The following is a 21153-nucleotide window of genomic DNA, read 5'->3' as shown; positions in this document are numbered from 1 at the left end:
TTGTTGTAGTAGGTATTAAATGTATGCCAGTCGATTGTTGCGAATTGTTTCCAGCTTAGGTCTGTTCTAGTTCCTGTGTCTGGGTTTGATATGTCCGGGTCCAGGAGAATGGGGAACAACTCGAGTGGGTTGGGCCTGGTAGGTAGTGTTAATCTTAATTTTTGAATCTTGGTGTTGAAGAAGTCGGCGAGGGTGTTGGCGGTTAAAGTGGATTCTTCTTGTGTGTTTGTGAAGGTCTCGATGTTATATAGGTCATTAACCAATTTAAAGAGGTTACTACTGTTGGTTTTTATGTTACCAATTTTGTGGGAGTAGAAGTTTTTTCTTTTTTCATTGATGAGGTTTTTGTAATTTTTTAGTTTTAGTCTCCAGGCCAGTCTGTGTTCTAGGGTACCAGATTTTTGCCATACTCTTTCTGCTTTTCTGAGGTCCTTCTTTAATAGCTGCAGTTCTGAGTCGAACCAGCCCTCTTTGTTTGAGGTTCTTATTCTGCGTGTTTTAATGGGGGCGATCTCGTTTAATATGTGGGTACTATCCTTGATCCAGGAGCTCATGAGCTGGTCCGTTTCTTCTGTTGGGTTGGTGTTGATTTCAAAACGGGACCAGAATTCAGTTGGGTCAATCTTTCCTCTGGTAGTGTGGGATATGGTAGTTCTGGTTTTGCTGTTTTGGGGGGGTTTATGTTGGCATCCTATGGTGAAGGTACATAGACGGTGGTCAGACCAAAGCGAGTCTGACCAGTTGCCTTGTTTCCAGTAGAAAGTGGGGTTGGTCTGATCCTTAGATGAGAGAGTCACCAGGTCTAACTGATGACCTCTTTGGTGGGTTTTGATGGGGGGGTGTTTGTCATAGCCTAGTTGGGTGAGGAGTGACCAAAAATCTAAGATTTCTGGTTGATCAGGTTGCTCGAGATGGATGTTAATGTCTCCGCATAGGAAGTTGTAGGGACTTGTTAGAGAGTTGGTTAGTAGGGTTTCTGCGAAGTCCTCTTTGGATGTGGTCCATTTTTTTGGAGGGATGTAGAATAAAGTGATGGTTAGTGAGGAGGGCAGTGATTTTGATGTTAGGGAGATGGTTAGAATTTCTGAGTTGGGCGAAGATGTTGTGTTGAGAGTGGTACAGTTTAGTTGGTCTCGGAAGATTATTGCAAGACCACCTCCTCTTCCCCATGTTCTGGCTAGTGAGAGAATTTTGTATCCTGGGGGTAGGCATTCTTTAATGATGATGTCTTTGTCTGATAGCAACCAGGTTTCCGCAAGGAGGACGAAGTCGGGGTTAGTTTCAATCAGCCAATCTTTGATCAATGTCGCTTTATTCCTCATTGATCTGATATTTAGGTAGAATCCAAGTAGTATTTGGTGGTTGGTGTGATCGAATGGGGAGTAGTGGGAGTGGGTCAGTTTTTTTAGAGTTCGTGGTTTTTTTTAGTGGGGCTTGGTTCGTTTGTGTGGGGGAGGGGGGATGGTGGAAGGATTGGTATGTGGATGGTCTTGTGAGGTGAGGAGGGTGTATGTTGGGGTTTTGGGGTTTGCTGGTCGGTGTGTTGTGAAGTGGATGGGGATGGGGGATGCGTTAGAGTTGTCTGCGTTGCAGAGCCTATTGAGGAACAGGTAGAGAAGGAGTAGTGCAGCGCATTGGTGCGTGCTTGGCCAGGCCATTGTGAAGGGCTCGTCCTATCGGAGTGGGTGGAATTTGGGCGTTTGCGGGAGGGCGTTGAGGGGCGATGGGGGGGCTCTTCCTGTTGCAAAGGATGGAATTTGGGAGCTTGTGGGGGGGCGTTGAGGGGCGATGGTTGGGTGGCGGGAGTCGCAGTGTGCGTTTGGAGCGTTATTTCTTTTGGCTTGTCTCTTGGCTAGTGAGGGGTAGTACTAAGAGGTGGGAAGAGGTTGGGGGATGAGGGTTACGTAGGTCGAGACCAGTGTGGGAAGACCAGTACAGTACAATACATTAGAATCTCAAGTTGTATCATATAGTGCAGTGTAGTGTCGTATCAAAATAATCCAATGCAATACAGGACAGTATCGAGACAATGCAGTACAATTAACGAGTTAAGAATAATCCAGTGCAATACAGGACAGTATCGAAACAATGCAGTACAATTAACGAGTTAAAAACTGACACAGTATCTAGGTAGTATGACTAAGGACCCAGGAGTTTGTGGTAATGAAAGTCTAGCATAGATTGTACAACAAAAGGTGGCCTCCGATAGGTTGGGGAGGTGGCTGAGATGGGAAAATTGTGGCTATGCTCTCTAGAATCATGTCAAAAAGACTGAGCAGGCTTTTGAGGAGCCGAAGATTGAGCTTTCTGAGGTGGAGGTTTCAAAGAGGAGGTCATTGGATAGTGCCTCTTGTATGTATAGGAAGGAAATCATTGTGAAGGTTTAGTTGACTGAATTTTACCTTTAGTCCCCATCAGCGCAGTCCAGCTCAGTTCATGATGGGTTAGTCTTTGGGTAACATCCTCCTCTACCTTGTCTCTGAAGAATTCTTCACCCAGACAAGAAATGTTTGCTAAACAATCTTGAACATTAATGCCCATGTCAGAGATTCTTAACCATGCATGTCTCACAGCAATTGACATAGCTGATGCTCTGGATACCACATCAAAAGCTAATCTGGCCATAAACCTCCATGTTTGAAGAAGACTATGAGTGGACTCTTGGAATACCGCAAGTTTCTCAGAGGGTATGTATTGTTGAAAAGCATCCAACTTTTTATAAGTTGTTTTACATAAAATGACATATAGAAGTTGTAATTTAGAACTCTGCTGGCTAACAGAGTTCTAGAAAAGGCAGTAGCCAAATTTATCCACAGTGCGGCCTTCACGTCCTGGTGGTGCGATAGCATATACAGTGGTGCCTCACACAACGAACTTAATTCGTTCCAGGAGCAAGTTTGTTATGCGAAAAGTTCGTTATGTGAAACGCGTTTTCCCATAACAATACATGTAAAAAAAAATAATTCGTTCTGTAGCATAAAATATGCTAAGATGACATAAAAAAAGATAAATTTTTGGTTATTATTTTTATTTAGATACATCTAAAAACATAATTGTTTTTTAAAACAACACACATTTTTTAAATTTAAAGACAGACTAAGTAGAGTCTAATTTTACAGTGAGAGAGGGCAGAGTCTCAGCGGCAAAAAACTGGGACTTAACTGTTCATTTTTTTTTTTTTCTACCGTGTTTCCCCGATGATAAGGCAGGGCCATCAAATAAGACAGCCCCCCCTTTTTAGAAAAAAATGTAAAATAAGGCACCCCCCCCCCGCAAATAAGCCACCCACCGATACCTGCGCTTACCCGAATCGGGTGGTACGGTGGGTGACTCCGTGTGGTCCCTGGCACCCCCGACACGATCGGGGCAAGAGGGAGCTCAAGCCCTCTTGCCCCCCCGACTCCCCGACACGATCGGGGCAAGAGGGAGCTCAAGCCCTCTTGCCCCCCCGACTCCCCGACACGATCGGGGCAAAAGGGAGCCCAAGCCCTCTTGCCCCGCCGATTCCCCAACTCCCCGACAATATCGGGCCAGGAGGGAGCCCAAGTCCTCCTGGCCACGGCGACCCCCTAACCCCACCCTGCACTACATTACGGGCAGGAGGGATCCCAGGCCCTCCTGCCCTCGACGCAAACCCCCCCTCCCCCCAACGACCGCCCCCCCCAAGAACCTCCGACCGCCCCCCCAGCCGACCCGCGACCCCCCTGGCCGACCCCCACGACACCCCCAACCCCCTTCCCCGTACCTTTCTGTAGTTGGACGGACAGACGGGAGCCAAACCCGCCTGTCCGGCAGGCAGCCAACGACGGAATGAGGCCGGATTGGCCCATCCGTCCCAAAGCTCCGCCTACTGGTGGGGCCTAAGGCGCCTGGGCCAATCAGAATAGGCCCGGGAGCCTTAGGTCCCTCCTGGGGGCAGGGCCTGAGGCACATGGTCGGGTTGGGCCAATCCGGCCTCATTCCGTCGTTGGCTGCCTGCCGGACAGGCGGGTTTGGCTCCCGTCTGTCCGGCCAACTACAGAAAGGTACGGGGAAGGGGGTTGGGGGTGTCGTGGGGGTCGGCCAGGGGGGTCGCGGGTCGGCTGGGGGGGCGGTCGGAGGTTCCTGGGGGGGGCGGTCGTTGGGGGGAGGGGGGGGTTTGCGTCGAGGGCAGGAGGGCCTGGGATCCCTCCTGCCCGTAATGTAGTGCAGGGTGGGGTTAGGGGGTCGCCGTGGCCAGGAGGACTTGGGCTCCCTCCTGGCCCGATATTGTCGGGGAGTTGGGGAATCGGCGGGGCAAGAGGGCTTGGGCTCCTTTTTGCCCCGATCGTGTCGGGGAGTCGGGGGGGCAAGAGGGAGCCAGGCGGAGAGAGGGCAGTTAAGCGCAGTGCCTGCGCGGAAGGATGCAGCTCGGGCGACTTCGTTGTGTGAAACGAAGTTCGTTGTACGAATCAAGACATAAAGTTCGTTGTGCGCAGCGTGCGCTGTGCGAGGCGTCCGTTGTGTGAGGCACCACTGTACATGAAAACTGGAAGATTTTTTGAGAGTAGATTCAATTAGCAAGGACTGATGAGGTAATTGTGATTTATCAAATCCAGGTCAAAACTGAATTCTGTAAAGAGAGGCAATCTTCCTTGGAGCTACGGTGATGGCGAGAGGTTTGTTGGTTTTTTTAACCAAAGAAAAAGTTAGAAATCAATAAACAAGAAAAACTATCAAAGGCAAAAGAAAAAGTGGCAGGAAGGCAATGCGATTTTGGACAGAGTCCAAAAAAAAAAATACAACTTCTTTGCTCTGCGGAAAATGAAGAACCAAGGAATAGCGAGCCGACATTGGACAGGAAGGCACTCACACATGCGCAGTGCGGACAGTCTCAAAGCTTCACAAAGCTTAAAGTGATGCTCTTTTCACTGTCCATGCCGGCTCCGTTGATGACATCATCCACCTGTGAGTATATGCATAATTTTATTTTTGTTGGGGTCCCGAAATCCTCATATTTTCTATTTGAATTTAAAAAAAGGTTTATAATAACATCTTTAGGTTTCACCTGTGCTGCTAGTGACTTATTATATAATCTTCATGAGCAATATAGCAAAGAGAGTTATGTTTAGTGTTGCAGATGCTCTAAAATGCATTTTGGAGGAAAGCAAAGAGTAGTGAGTGTGAGAGACTGTCAGAGTTCTGGCATTGAATAAGATGACTATATGTCAGAAAAGTCTCTATGCAGTGATACTGAAATGGTAATTGACTCAAGATACTCACTTGTGTAAAATTAAGATTGTGATCTCTTTCCCATACACTTTTGATAACTTCTACAAGCACCAAATGTGGGGTCCCCACCTGATCATTTTGTATGCAAAGCATGTTGGCTGAATGAGAGTTAAACTGCTTATTTTACTCTACATGGAGAGTGAATAATTGCTCTTACTTCTGTGTACTCATCCCTCTCATCGACTAGCCGCTTCAGGTGAAGAACCATACTCCTAGACAAGGAATCTAACTCCTCTGGAGCCATATCTGGAATTTCCAACCACTGAAGGTCAAATACATTCTCCTGATTGTGGGTCACCTGTAAACACAACAGGTCATTATTTCAATCTAGTCTATGAAATGCATTGAATTTTTTTTCTTGTTAGCTGGTAATCTTGCATTATGCTGGAAACTCCTCACAAGCCCTGAAATATACTGTCACATCATTGGAAAAAAAGAAATCCACAAACATGAAATATGACACAATCTCCACAGCCTTTGATACAGTATTATTCCATCTTAGTTGATATAACAATTAGAGCTAGAAATAGTGTCCCATATATTTGGTCTAGTCTTTCCTTTCAGAAAGGGTTATGGATTTGATATACTGCCTTTCAGTTGTACAACCAAAGTGGTTTATATTTGTTATATGCAAGTAATTTTCTCTGTCCCAAGTGGGCTCTTGTGTGTGAACCAATGGAGGATTAAGTGCCTTATTCAGTCATTCAGAGGTGGCATTTTGGTGTTAATTCTTGACTTCTACTGATAGCATAACTCAGAATATTTTCTTTAAATTATGACTCTTGGAGTCTACAACTCTTCACGAGTTTGCTGGGATTTATGACAGGACATGATTTTGCCTATGCTTTATGTATGTCTTAAAAAAAAAATAAAAAATTTAGCCTTACCTGTTATCTTTCCCGTTGAGTTCAGCTAGACATGTCTAGAACTCCTGGGTTATGTCCATCAACAAACAGATGGAAATAAAGATGTAGGAGTTGTGAGCTCTTCCCTATAAGAAGGGCAATGATATTGTCCCCAGATTTAAAGAGAAGAGGACATCCAGATTTCTTAACCATAACCAATCATACCTTAAGATAACACCAAGAGCATTACAGTGCTGCTTCACATTCTGTTCTCAGATGGGAGAGGACTCAAACTAGGAAACCAGAAATTAGGAAAGACTCTGGAGTGATCTGGCTAGACCAGGGGTGGGCAACTTCGGTCCTCGACGGCCGGAATCCAGTTGGGTTTTCAGGATTTCCCCAATGAATATGCATGAGATCTATTTCCATGCACTGCTTTCAATGCATATTCATTGGGGAAATCCTGAAAACCCAACTGGATTCCGGCCCTCGAGGACCAGAGTTGTCCACCCCTGGGCTAAACGCAAGGAAAGAAAAGTAGCGGGTACACCAAATTTTTGCTTTGTTCACCACACCAGTACTAAATCATGAGATCTAGCAAAGCAGTCCTTAACTTGAGGGGAAAAATGAAGCCTTTGTCACTAAACCAAAAGCAACATCCTCTCTGGCATGGATGTTCAACTTATGTTTGGAAATACAGAGTGCAGAGAAGACTAGGAGGCAGTTTTGCAAATGCATGTCAAGAGAAACCAACAGATTGCACTCAAGATGCTGCCACGCCCCTAGTAAAACAAGCCCAAAGCAGCAAGATGTAGTACATCGCCACTTGACTGTCAGTGCAAACAACAGTGCTTGACTGAAGATGGGCACCACCACTTGATTTATATGGAAAGCTGACACTATCTTCAGAAAAAACCTGTGCTACAGTAAAATCACAAATTAGGTTCCTGGCATGACAATGCTTTTAGCTCCAAAACCTGTCTTAGCTGAACAGATTGCTTCCAAAATCATCTTCAAGGTAAGCTGAACAGTACTTTTCTTTATGGTTCTTGGTCTACGGGGGGGAGGGGAGCTTGGGGCTTCCCTTGGTTCACCTTTATAATTTTGCTTGTTTGCTGCGCCGATTATTTTTTTTCCCTGGGCTTTGCCTTATCTTTTGCATTGGGATGGGAATCAGCGGTTGGGTCCTGGGGCTCATAGCTGTTTGGTTCACCTGCTGCGCAGGGCTTGGAGACGGTGTTGCGGTTTTGGGGCCATTCGTCTTCTAGCTCGGGTTCTCCTGCCCATAGTGGGTAATGCAGACTTTTGTCCGGGTCAGGATAATGTTTTTAAACGCTGGGCGCGGAAGGGGCTCTGTAATCTGGGGCATTTTCTTCAGACGGATGAGAGTCGTTTTCCTTTCCCGGCTCTCCAGGCATCCTGGTCCCTGAGTGTTTTGGATCATTTTGCTTTATCGGCAGCTCTTTCATTACATTGCTACTTTGCCCAGGGAGTCCCTACAGTATGTTTTTTGGTCACGGTACAGGATTTTTTTTTTTTGATGATGCCTGGGATTGGCTCTTGGTGTCTCAATACCATCGTCAGCTGGTGGCTCTGCAGCTGAGGAGGGATTATTCTCAACTTCTGTCTCTGTGGACTCGGGACCTGGGTTGCCGTCCTCGGGTGGCATCCTTGTCTCCTCTAGTGCAGCAAATCCCTCAGGTGGCAGAGTGCTGAGCTTCAGAAACGTCAATTTCAAATCCTTTATCGGGGTTATATTTTTCAGAGGCAGTCTTCATTTTGGGTGTGCCTCTACCGCTACGTGTTTGAAGTGTCACCGAGTGGATAACTCTTTAGCACATGGTCTTTGATCCTGCCCGGTTATTGCTGTTTTTTGGTTGGAGGTCCGTTATCTTCAGACCCTGGTGGGCTATACCCTTCCTTCTCAGGTTGAGGGGATCCTCTTTTTAGCTAAGGGTTTTTTGGGTGGCTGCTTTGCTGGAGATTCTTAACTTATCCGCAAGGGCTATGTAGTAGGTAAGAAATGTATCCTAAATCATTGGCTTCAGGACTCCCCACCCACCATTTGGTATTGGCGCAATAAATTCCATCTTTTAATGGTCTGGGAATCCTTGGCAGATCAGTTATCTCGTCATCATAGTAAGCTTTTCTTGTCAGTTTGGGAATCTTATTTGGATACTCTACCCCCTCTGATTAAAAGTCAAGTTCTCAACCGGCTGCAGAAGCCAGTGGTACCGGTGCTGCCTGTAGGTTGAAAGGGGGGGGGAAGGAGGGGGGGAGGTGTGGTAGGATCCTTTTGCAGGGCGGGGTTTGGTTGAGTCTGGATATAAGAACCCAATCCGGACTCTGACTGTCTCTGCCTGTTTTGGTGGATGCTGCTTTGCATTTTATCGTTCAATAAATTGTTTTGCAAAAAAAATAAAATAAAAGGTGCAACTTCTAAGGCTGAAAAAACCCATAGTGAAACCATCAGACGCATTAGTGAACACAAATGCACCAAAACATTGAGAAAGCATATAACATCCAGGTGTGCTACTACTGAAGTCCCTTCTAAACAACTGCTGTAGCAAACTAATGCTGCCACCTGAATGTTCAGTGAGGTCAAGGATAATCCCTGTCAGGGTCATTCTGTAGAAATAAAATCCTGGCAATAAAAGTTCAAAGAAAAATCTTTTCTGTACACTGCATTTCAAACTATCTCCAGATTTTAGCATAGGCTAATAAGGTACTCTATTTTGTCTGCAATAGTTGTAATGATCCTGTCCACATAATCATCTTGCTTCATACATTCCCTTTCAAGGGTCAAGCAATAAGACAAAAGCAAGATAGGTTGTCCACAATCACTGGCCCTGACATGAGAAGACGAGCAAAACATTCTCACAAAATGTGTCTCGCAAACCAAGTGTTGACTCGATTTGCGAGCTCCCCCGATCGCAATGGGCCCCCTCCCGCTCGAATCGGCACACACCCCCCCCCCTCGAGAACATGCTCCGAGATTCTCGTTGAGAGGGAGAATTAGAACGGCTTGAGCATGCGCAGATGCATGCTCAAAGCCGGCAGAGACTGGGAAGAAGATCTTCAAGCGGCACCGGCACTTGTGGGCTGCGTTCCGGTGCCAAAGGGGGGGTGAGTTAAAGTTGGTCGGGCGGGGGGTTCCTGTTCTCGCGGGGGGGGGGGTACCGATTCGAGCGGGGAGGGAGGCCTTTGCGAGCGGGGGGAACCGGTTCTCGTGCCGGTGCCAGACGGGGGGGGGGTGTGAGTTAAAGTTGGTCGGGAAGGGGGTTCCTGTTCTCGCGGGGGGGGTACCGATTCGAGCGGGGAGGGGGGCCTTTGCAAGCGGGGGGGAGCGGTTCTCGTGCCGGTGCCAGATGGGGGGGGTGAGTTAAAGTTGGTCGGGCGGGGGGTGCCTGTTCTCACGGGGGATGCCGGATCATGCGGGGGTGGGGGGGACTTTGCGAGCGGGGGGGAGCAGCGCCCTGGCCTCTAGGGGGGTGGGAACGTATCAAAGCGAGTTTCCATTATTTCCTATGGGGAAACTCGCTTTGATAAACGAGCATTTTGGATTACGAGCATGCTCCTGGAACGGATTATGCTCGTAATCCAAGGTACCACTGTACAAAACAAAGAAACAATAAAAATGTAACTATTTCATTCTGCAAACTAAGAAAATAAAGATAAAATATATCTAGGAATATGTACCAAAGAGTAAGTAACAAAGGAAAACCAATATTTTGAGGAAAGTAGCAGCTAGTGCAGGTTATCCTCTGAAGATTGAATGAAATATTTAATTTGTAGGTGGCTCATGAACTAAGAAAGCCTTATTCGGGTAAATTTCTGACCACCTACCTTTAAGGGCTCCTTTTACAAAGGTGCATTAGCGTTTTTAACGCACGCACCGGATTAGCGCACGCTAGCCAAAAATCTACCGCCTGCTCAAAAGGAGGCGGTAGCGGCTAGCGTGCGCTATTCTGCGCGTTGAGGCCCTAGCGCAACTTTGTAAAAGGAGCCCAAGTGTCAGTTTATTGCACCTCGCTTGCTGACAGCTCCTGTCTGGATTTGCCCACATACCTAAACTTCATCTGGCTTCTTTGCCAGAGCTTGGTTTTCATCACTCTAGTACTGCCCTGCATTTCGATTCTTTGTTTCTTGAAACTGGCTGCGCTGTCCGCTCTTGCCACATCCTCTGGCAGTGTGTTCCAGAGCTTGGCTATTCTATGAGTGAAAAGATATTTCCTCCTATTGGTTTTGGAAGTGTTTCCCTGTGGCTTCATCGAGTGTCCCCTGGTCTTTGTCATTTTTGACAGAGTGAAGAATCGATCCAATTGTGCCCGTTCTGCTCCACTCGGGATTTTGTTTGCTTCGGTCGTGTCTCCCCTCGGCGGTCTCTTTTCCAAGCTGAGGAGCCCTGGCTGGTTTTAGTCTTTCCTCATACAAAAAAGTATCCTTCCGGAGATGGAAAAAGGACCCAATGGAGGAAAATCACCAGGCGCACAGGAAATGCCAAAAGGAATGCCACCAAGAGGTTAGAAAAGCAAAAGGGGAATACGAAGAGGGGCTGGCCAGGGAGGCGAAAAACTTCAAGGCATTCTTCAGTTACGTAAAGGGGAAGCAACCAGCGAGAGAGGAGGTGGGGCCGTTGGACGATGGGGATAGGAAGGGAGTGATTAAGGAGGATAAAAAGGTAGCTGAGAGGTTGAACACGTTCTTCTCGTCGGTTTTCACGAGCGAAGACACATCTAATATACCAGACTCAGAGGAGCTCATGAGTGGGGAACAGGCCGAAAAATTGGAGCACATAGAGGTAAGTAAGGAGGATGTCCTCAAACAGATAGACAGGTTAAAATGCAGTAAATCACCGGGCCCGGACGGGATCCACCCAAGGGTTCTGAAGGAACTAAGACAAGAAATAGCGGGCACAATCCAGCATGTTTGCAACCTATCCTTGAAAACTGGTGAGGTACCAGAGGACTGGAAATTGGCGAATGTCACACCTATCTTCAAGAAGGGATCGAGGGGTGACCCCGGGAACTACAGGCCGGTGAGCCTGACTTCAATTATAGGGAAGATGGTGGAAGCTATGATCAAGGACGGCATTTGCGAGCACATCGAGAGGAATGGCCTACTGAGAACAAGCCAGCACGGATTCTGTAAGGGAAGGTCGTGCCTAACGAACCTTCTGTACTTCTTTGAGGGAATAAGCAGTCGGGTGGACAATGGGGAACCCATAGACATCATTTACCTCGATTTTCAAAAGGCTTTCGACAAGGTGCCACATGAAAGGCTGCTTAGGAAGCTGTGGAACCACGGGGTGGGAGGGGATGTGCATAGATGGATCAAGCACTGGTTGTCGGGTAGACTGCAGAGGGTCGAAGTGAAGGGCCAATATTCTGACTGGCGGGGAGTCACGAGCGGTGTGCCACAGGGATCGGTGCTGGGGCTGTTACTCTTCAACATATTTATCAATGACCTGGAAAAGGAGGCAAAGTGCGAGGTTATAAAATTTGCAGACGATACCAAACTGTGCGGTAGAGTTAGGTCCAGGGAGGAGTGTGAGGACCTGCAAAGGGACCTGGACAAGCTGGAAGACTGGGCAAACAAATGGCAAATGCGCTTTAACGTGGAAAAATGCAAGGTCATGCATATAGGGAAAAAGAACCCGTTGTTCAACTACAAATTGGGGGGGGGGCATTGTTGGGAGACAGCAGACTTGAGAGAGACTTGGATGTGCTGGTGGATGCATCACTGAAGCCATCTGCACAGTGCGCAGCAGCCTCGAAAAAAGCCAACAGGATGCTGGGCATCATAAAGAGGGGCATAACAACCAGGACGCGGGAAGTCATCATGCCATTGTATCGAGCGATGGTGCGTCCACATCTGGAATACTGCGTTCAGTATTGGTCGCCACACCTCAAGAAGGACATGGCGGTACTTGAGAGAGTCCAAGGAGAGCAACGAAACTGGTAAAAGGGCTGGAACACTGCCCATATGCCGAGAGGTTGGATAGGCTGGGGCTCTTCTCTCTGGAAAAAAGGAGGCTCAGGGGAGATATGATAGAGACCTTCAAGATCATGAGGGGCATAGAGAGGGTGGATAGGGACAGATTCTTCAGACTGAAGGGGACAACAAGTACGAGGGGGCATTCGGAGAAACTGAAGGGAGATAGGTTCAAAACAAATGCAAGGAAGTTTTTTTTCACCCAAAGGGTCGTGGACACTTGGAATGCGCTACCGGAGGAAGTGATCAGGCAGAGTACGGTACAGGGATTCAAACAGGGATTGGACGGATTCCTGAGGGATAAAGGGATTGTGGGATACTGAAGGAGGAGCTGGAATGTAACACAAGTATAGAAAGCTAACCAGGTAATAAGTATAGAAACCCAACAGGTCGTGCATGTGCAAGACCGGAGAGTTAGGACTATGATGGGAAGATAGGACTTCAATGAGAAACCAAGGTGGCAAGGGAGCCCCTTCTGGTGATTCAGACAGGTCGTGACCTGTTTGGGCCGCCGCGGGAGCGGACTGCCGGGCAGGATGGACCTATGGTCTGACCCGGCGGAGGCACTGCTTATGTTCTTATGTTTCCTGATCTTGATTTTTTTTGCTACAATATCTTCCTCAAACCTGAACAATTCTCCTGTTCCTGAAATCAGCATGCTCACAATATAAGTTAAGTTTATTAGAATTTCATATGCCACCTTTCCAAAAATAAGACTGCCCGTTTCATTTGGCCATTAGGAAACAAACTAATTTGTATAAATCATAGATTAGCTTCAGACCGGCTGTGAAATTCAACTGTGGCCTAGCAAGGAACCATAATGAAAATTATAGTATAAAATGACCACACTTCTGTCATGTTGCTGGGTTTCTTTGGTGTCCTGTAAACCAGGGGCAGCAAAATGTCTTTTTGTCTGGGGAAGCCCCAGCTCTCCCCCTGCCCTGTGGACTGCCAGTATCTCTACCCCTTCTTCCCCACCTTAGTGTGCCAGCACCTTTCTCTTTTCCCTCCAAACCAAAGTGTTGATTTATTACCTCTCTCTACTGAGTAACACTGCAATCTGCTTAAGAAGCAATGAAGCCTGTTGGTGCAGGACCTCAAGCATCTGCACAGACATTTGATACAGACTTTTAAATACTTAATATAGAACCAAATCTTTTTCAGAGAAGAGAAAATGGTAAAACTAGAGGTTACAGGGAGGAAGACTTAGTAGCAAGGTTAGGAGATTCTTCTTCATGGAGAGGGTGGTAGATGCCTGGAATGCCCTCCCGAGGGAAGTAGTGAATATTAGCCACACAAAAAGGATATTTAATAAATTTTGAGATGTTTGGGGACCATTAACAGATTATTGTAATAAGTAGTTAACATTTTCCCTTAATAATACAATTGAAATGATAGGATAGGGGTGGGGGGGTTCTGATTCTTTATTAAATGTTTGGAAAGATTATATTGTATAATATATGTGAATGCATATGATATGGGAAGGATAGGAGGGAGGGGGTTATAATTCATTAATTTAAGTTGACTGTAATAGAAAATCAAGTGATGATTTTAAGTTCATATGTTATTTCTTGATACACTTGTTGTAAGATAAAAAATGAATAAAGAATTATATAAAAGGAAGTGGTGGAGAAGAAAATGGTGCTGGAATTCAAAAAAGCGTGGGATAAAAATAGAGGATCTCTAATTAGAGAATGAAGGATGTAAATTAAAGAACTAAGGCCGGTATTGGGCAGACCTGCACGGTCTGTGTTCTATATATGGCGATTCGGTGTAGGATGGACTGGGGTGGGTGAACTCCACTAATATGGAACATGAGGATGTTACTGGCAAGACTTTATGGTAGGTATCCTGCAAACAACGGGATGGTTGGATAGGCTGGAGTGAGCTTAGATGGCAACTTCAGCATTTGGAACCTAGGACAATATCAGACTTTACAGTCTACGGCCCAGAAATATCAAAGAAGAGACATGTTAATCTAATCATGTATTTTTTAATGGGCATAACTTATTGGCAGACTGGATGGACTATTCAGGTCTTTATCTGCTGTCATTTATTATGTTACTATGCTGAAGGCCAAAGGCAGAAGTTGGTGGGCCTTGACCATGCACAGATGCTCAGGGACACGCCAGGTGGCCAAAATGCATTGCTGCCTGGGAGAGAAGGGTAATAAATGGCAAAGGAGGAAGATGATGCTAGCAGATCACAGGAGTGGAAGGAGAGAGGAAAGGAAGGAAAAGGTTTGAGGTAAATGGCACCTGTGGCTTTCTATTCCAATGCCTATAGTATTGAGGGCATTTTACAGTATAGGCCCTATACTGTAAAATGCCCTCAATACCAGGCTCCAGCTTTGTACAACTAAGACCCAGTAGCCGCCAGCACTAGAGGATTCAACCCTAAGGCAAGGCAGTTGCTACAAACATTACACCACATTTCAACCTTCTCAAACCCAGGGGGGTTTTGTTTAGCAGTTTATCGTGTCCTTCAAGTTCAGCCATCTGCCATAACCTCTTCATTGTTCTGAATTTTTCCTCATAGGGATGGTGTAGGAATGTATCATACACATCAACATTTTTTTGTTTTTTATTTAACCATTTGTGAAATTAATGAACATGTACTTTGATCAAGGGCTATTTGGTAGGTTGGTTTGTTTTGGGTTGGTTTTTTTTTTTTGGGGGGGGAGGGGGGTTATTATTACCAGATTGAGTTTACCACAGTATCAAATTTGACAATACCTTTCAAATTAAGGAGGATAGTTCATGGAACAAATACAGAGAAACCAATAGTAGTAGTAAAATGTACAGAAAGCAAAAATAAAAAAATAAATTCAAACTGGATACCTCCTGAATGTGCGTCACTATTGCTGCTTGGGTCTCAATGTCCAGCTGCTTGATTTTCTCAATAAGTTCCTCTTTTCTTTCACACTGAAACAATATATGCATCAAATCAGAGGAAAAAAGTTAAGTCAGATTCAGAATGAGGCCACTCTCACTTAATCACTTTCTTCAGCAATCCTGCACTATTCCTAAATCACAAGAAATGCTCTTGCCCTCCTTCCACATTACCATTCATTTTTTTGTGGTGTGCATTCGAAGTTCCCAATCAAGTTTTAACACCAGAGCTGAAACCCTTTCTGCATTGCTCAGCCAGTAACTTTCACTTTAAACCCAGTTTCTGCATAGTTAGCTTCACAGTGGCTCCCAAATTGCAAACTCACTAAATCTGCAACTCCTTTGATGTAGCAGAGAAACACTGGAAGTTGTTCATTTGTATATTTTACATTACATTAGAGATTTCTATTCCGCCATTACCTTGCGGTTCAAGGCGGATTACAAAAAGAGTTATAGATGGAGGGTTACAAAGTAAGATCACATCATTTCCAAGAGTGGGTCAGGTAGTATCAGTGGGTTAGGGAGAAGATGGGAAGAAGGTAAGGTACTCGTGGTATTAAAGCCTTTTTCAGGGATTTCTTGAAGAGTATAGTTTTTATTTCCTTTCTGAACATCTTGTAGTCTGGGGGTTATCATCAGTAGATTGGCGATTTGGATATCTAATTTTGCTGCTTGAGTGGCTAGTAGGCCATCGTATAGTTTTTTCTGTTTTACTTCTTTGATTGGGGGTGTGTGAATGGGGTGTGAGTTTTTCTATGTCTGAGGTAGTTTGGATGAGGCGGTTGTTCAGGTAGGTTGGGCTGTCTCCGTTTATGATTATATATAGAAACATAGAAACATAGAAATAGACGGCAGATAAGGGCCCACGGCCCATCTAGTCTGCCCACCTTAATGTCCCTCCCCTACCTTTGCCCTGTGAATAGATCCCATGTGCCGATCCCATTTGGCCTTAAAATCAGGCACGCTGCTGGCCTCAATCACCTGTAGTGGAAGACTATTCCAGCGATCAACCACTCTTTCAGTGAAAAAGAATTTCCTGGTGTCACCTCGTAGTTTCCCGCCCCTGATTTTCAACGGATGCCCTCTTGTTGTCGTGGGACCCTTGAAAAAGAAGATATCTTCCTCCGCCTCGATGCGGCCCGTAAGATACTTGAACGTCTCGATCATGTCCCCCCTCTCTCTGCGCTCCTCGAGCGAGTATAGCTGTAATTTGTCAAGCCGTTTTTCGTATGGTAGATCTTTGAGTCCCGAGACCATCCGGGTGGCCATTCTTTGCACCGACTCCAGTCTCAGCACATCCTTGCGATAATGCAGCCTCCAGAATTGCACACAGTATTCCAGGTGGGGCCTCACCATGGATCTATACAATGGCATAATGACTTCCGCCTTACGACTGACGAAACCCCTTCGTATGCAGCCCATGATTTGTCTTGCCTTGGACGAAGCCTGCTCCACTTGATTGGCAGACTTCATGTCCTCACTGACGATTACCCCCAAGTCTCGTTCTGCTACCGTTTTTGCTAGGATCTCGCCATTAAGGGTATAAGACTTGCATGGATTCTGGCTGCCCAGGTGCATAACTTTGCATTTTTTGGCATTGAAGTTGAGTTGCCATGTCCTAGACCATCGCTCCAGTAGGAGTGGGTCGTGCATCATGTTGTCGGGCACTGAATCTTCGTCTGTTGTGCATTTGCCCACTACGTTACTCAGTTTGGCGTCATCGGCGAATAATGTTATTTTACCTCGAAGCCCTTCTGCCAAGTCTCTTATAAAGATGTTGAATAGGATTGGGCCCAAGACTGAGCCCTGTGGTACTCCACTAATCACCTCCGTCATTTCGGAGGGGGTGCCGTTCACCACCACCCTTTGGAGCCTACCTCCAAGCCAGCTCCCAACCCATTTCGTCAATGTGTTACCTAATCCTATAGAACTCATCTTGCTCAGTAACCTGCGGTGTGGTACGCTATCGAATGCTTTGCTAAAGTCCAGGTACACGATGTCCAGGGACTCCCCAATATCCAGCTTCCCCGTTACCCAGTCAAAGAAGCTGATCAGGTTGGATTGGCAGGATCTCCCCTTAGTAAATCCATGTTGTCGGGGATCCCGTAGATTCTCCTCATCCAGGATCTTATCTAATTGGTGTTTGATTAGAGTTTCCATTAGTTTGCTCACTATCGATGTTAGACTCACTGGTCTGTAGTTTGCTGTCTCCATCTTTGAGCCTTTCTTGTGGAGTGGAATGACGTTAGCCGTCCTCCAGTCCAACGGGACGCTGCCTGTACTAAGGGAGAGGTTGAAGAGCGCGGACAGTGGCTCCGCCAAGACATCACTCAGCTCCCTAAGCACCCTGGGGTGCAGGTTGTCCGGCCCCATTGCTTTGTTAACCTTGAGCTTTGACAGCTCACCGTAGACACTGCTGGGCGTAAACTCAAAGTTACTAAACGGGTCAACTGAGCCAACCCTTGTCTGTAGCTGAGGGTCGAGCCCTGGCGCTTCTCGGGTGAAGACTGAGCAGAAGTATTCATTTAATAGCTGGGCTTTTTCCGAATCCTTTTCCACATAGTCTCCGTCTGGTTTCCTAAGACGTACAATCCCGCCTGAGTTTTTTCTTCTATCACTGATATACCTGAAGAAGGATTTATCTCCCTTCTGGATGTTCTTTGCTAGAGACTCCTCCATGAGGAATTTAGCCTTCATTCATTTTCATATCTTACAACAAGTGTATAATATTCAATCAAAAATAAATTTTACAAATCACTTGACAATCTTACTTATAATCATCAAAACATAAAAGAATCCCTCCCCACCCATTAGTAATAAACCAGTTAAAACAAATATCATTTATCCCAATCCCACCCTACTTATAATCTTATATAATAAAAAAAGGGGTAGTTAAGGTGTCTGATCATTAGAATATGTAATCAATGGCCCCCAAATCTTTTTAAAATTATGATAATTTCCTTGCTGTATAGCAAGCACTCTCTCTATTTTATAAATACGACAGACTGAATTCCACCAAAAGGTATAATTAAGCTTAGTATAATCCTTCCAATTTCCAGTAATATGTTGAATGGCAACTCCCGTCAGTATTAGTAAAAGTTTATTATTATTTGCTGAAATTGGACTCTTAAATCTCATAGATGTGCCAAATAAAATAGTATCATAGGAAAGGGCAACATGATCCATTTATAGTTTTAAAAAGTATACAGTAGAATTTAAATAGTATTCTTTCCTGGATTGGAAGCCAGTGTGAGTTGATGTAAGCCTCTATAATGTGGTCGTGTTTCCTCAATGCATTTGTTTTGCTTTAGGATATAACTATTCAGTTAATATCATGTCAGTTATTTTGCTAAGCTGGTTCTTTAGGGCTTTACACAAAGATAAAAGTGATCAACTGATTGTAAGTGTGTGGCACAGTGGTTAGAGCTACAGCCTCAGCACCCTACGGTTGTGGATTCAAATTCCATGCTGCTCCTTGTTAGAGTGTCCCCGCAGGAACTCAATTTCCCTGTCCCATTCCTGTAGGCTCTGCCTTAACCGCACAAGCCTCGAACACTTATGATTTTAAAGTGTTTGAGATTTGCACAGATGAGGACAGAGCTTGCAGGAATGGGGCAGGGACAGGAAAAGAACTCACAGGGACGGGACAGGAAAATGAGTTCCAGCGGGGACAGGGAAAAATTTATCCCCATGTCATTCTCTACTCTTTGTGACCCTGAGCAAGTCACTTAATCCCCCCTTGCCCCAGGTGTACTAGATAGAATGCAAGCCCACCAAGACAGATAGGGAAAAATGCTTGAGTAACTGAATGTAAACCACTTAGGCTATAAGTGGTATATAAATAATAAAAATAAATAATAGAAAAAGGCAAAGAGTGTTATTTTAGAGACACATGGAAGAGTGGGACATGAGACTGTTTTCTCATAATCCTTCCAGGAATGAAAACTGGGGCTTAGGACCTCTCCTTCTTCAGGTCTACTCCGGGGAATTATGCAATCCTACACTCATAGAATTTTGTGCATAAATTACAATGATGCACTGAATCATGGAAAATTGCATAATTCCCTTAGAACACAAAAAATAGCAGCAGCATTGAGTGAGAATCTGGGTGCACCTGAAGGGGAAGGAAGGAGGCAGTCCAGCACAGGAAAAATAATTTGACAGCTTTCCCATTGTAAAAGCAAGGAATCCAGAATATTTCCTGACTGCTTGTTCTCACTGTACTCTGCAGCTGACCGCCCTCATTCCTCCAGCATGCCCCCCCTCACTTTCTCAACCTTGTGCTGTAGAAGCTGCCTATCCCTCTTGTATCTCTCATGGGGGGGAGGGGGGAGGAGTGGGTATGGGTATGGGATCTGAGCCTGGAATACAAAGGGAGGGATGGCTGCTGGATCCTGCTCCAAGGCTTTTCTTTTTAATTGACTTAACCAAAAATAAAACGTTTTGATCACTATTTCAACTTCATGTAATCCCATACTGAATACATTTCAACCGAGTACCCTGGAGTCTCAGTCAGCAGAGATTTTGAAATGAACATTCCCAAAAACTGATAAGTATTTTAATCACAAACAGAAAATAAAATTAACAGAAAAAATAAAGATAAGCCAATAAAAAGTATTCAATTTAACATCTCAAATATCAAGTAGGAAAATTGTCAGCTGGCTTGGATCAAAAAAAACATAATTTTTCATATGATATTGTATCACACATTTACAAGGATGTTGGAGAAAAAAGGTCGCCCCAAGAGCTGTAACTTCTGGTTTTAAAAGAAGAAATTCACGTCTCCTTTTTTGCGTGTCCTGTGCCAGATCTGGAAAAATCAATATCTTAAGTCCCAAAAATTTTTTTGTCTGTTTTTCAAGAAACGCCTTAAGCAACCAGTTTTTATCTGGTGCTAAGGCTACTGTAATAAGAAGCATCACCGGTTTAGCTAATTCTATATCGGAAAGTTCCAACATTGCTGAAACATCAAGTGGTTGCTGATCTACTTCTTGTGATTGTAATTGTTCATCTCTTTTAATGGATAAATAATAAACCTGAGTAAGTGGTGGCAACATCAGGGATTTCCAAAATTTCAATCATGTAACGTTTCATTATCATTATATCCCTTGAAGTTATTGTTGCAACCCTTGGAAAATTAATTAATCTGAGATTATTATTCCAAGATACATTTTCTAGGGATTGCAGCTTTCTTCTCAAGTTGGTGTTATCCTTAATTAGTGTTTCTCTAATCTGTTTAGATACTTTCAGTGCTTGATGGATATTCACTAAAGAATTTTTTTGTATCATCTATTTCAGCTTTCATATTTTCAATAAAAGTTTCTTGGGCTTTAAATCTATCCTCCAACTGTTTCATCTTGGGTTTAATTGACTTTGCCAAGTCTGCCACAAAATCCCAAAGGGAATCTAAAAGTTACCTCTCTGGGTTTTTCAATCACATAGGAAACACTTGTAGGATAAGAAATCTCACCAGTTGGCATCCTCTTTTGAACAGCACTTCCCAGGGTTCGGTTTACCCCAACAGCTGTTGGACTCTCAGACTCCACCAAACTCTCCTGCAAACATAGGGAGTTTGTCTCCATGCTCCCCTCTCCGTGGCCTCCGAGGGAGAATGCCTCCCACTCTCCGGAAGCACCTCCTCTCGTGGGGAGCTGTTAATCTGAGGGGGAGGGGGAGGTGCTCTGGCGTCGGGGCTCAGCACTGTCTACAAGCCCAAGGAGATCGCTTCCGTCTCACTTCTCCTACATACGCCACAGGAGCTCCTCGATGTTGCCGAACACCGCTGCTCCAGACTGCCGCAAGGCTCCAGTGGCACTATGACCTCTTCGCTTCGGCATTGGAGAGGAAGCAATAGTCCAGGGCAGCAGCGCAAAAGTTATTGGCGGTTAAGACCCTGTGGCGTGTTACTCAGCCAGCAGGGTCTGCAGCCATCTTGGATCCAGACATGTCCTTATTGGCTTATCTTTTTTTTTTCTGTATAAGTGGATACTTGATTTGTAATTTGAAAATCATAAAGTTAATTTTTCTGCCTTTGTCATTTGGTTTTTCTAACTGTTGCTGAGCCAAGCTCTGGTTTCATCATTCCTTCATCTTCTCCTCACTCTTGTCATTTGGCTCTCTCCTTTTCCTCTCAGCTTTCTTCAGTTTGGTTTACAGCTTTTCTATCTAGATTT

At 45.2% G+C, this 21153-nt stretch overlaps 1 protein-coding gene across 5 annotated transcripts in view; it reads right to left on the bottom strand.

Annotated features, from left to right (window-relative positions):
- CCDC88C (coiled-coil domain containing 88C) overlaps positions 1-21153 on the bottom strand; it is a 338359-nt gene that overhangs the window by 212548 nt on the left and 104658 nt on the right. For all 5 annotated transcript variants that reach the window (XM_033951005.1, XM_033951004.1, XM_033951007.1 and 2 more), the window contains exons 6-7: positions 14930-15013; positions 5408-5548 (exon numbers count right to left, since the gene is read on the bottom strand). In XM_033951005.1, the coding sequence (XP_033806896.1) occupies positions 5408-5548; positions 14930-15013 (225 nt within the window). The remainder of the gene's footprint in view (positions 1-5407; positions 5549-14929; positions 15014-21153) is intronic.

This window comes from Geotrypetes seraphini, chromosome 7 (assembly GCF_902459505.1).
Source record: "Geotrypetes seraphini chromosome 7, aGeoSer1.1, whole genome shotgun sequence".
In the NCBI taxonomy this organism is placed as follows: Eukaryota; Metazoa; Chordata; class Amphibia; order Gymnophiona; family Dermophiidae; genus Geotrypetes; species Geotrypetes seraphini.
Note: the sequence above shows the minus strand (reverse complement) of the source record. Positions and strands in the feature narration are given on the sequence as shown.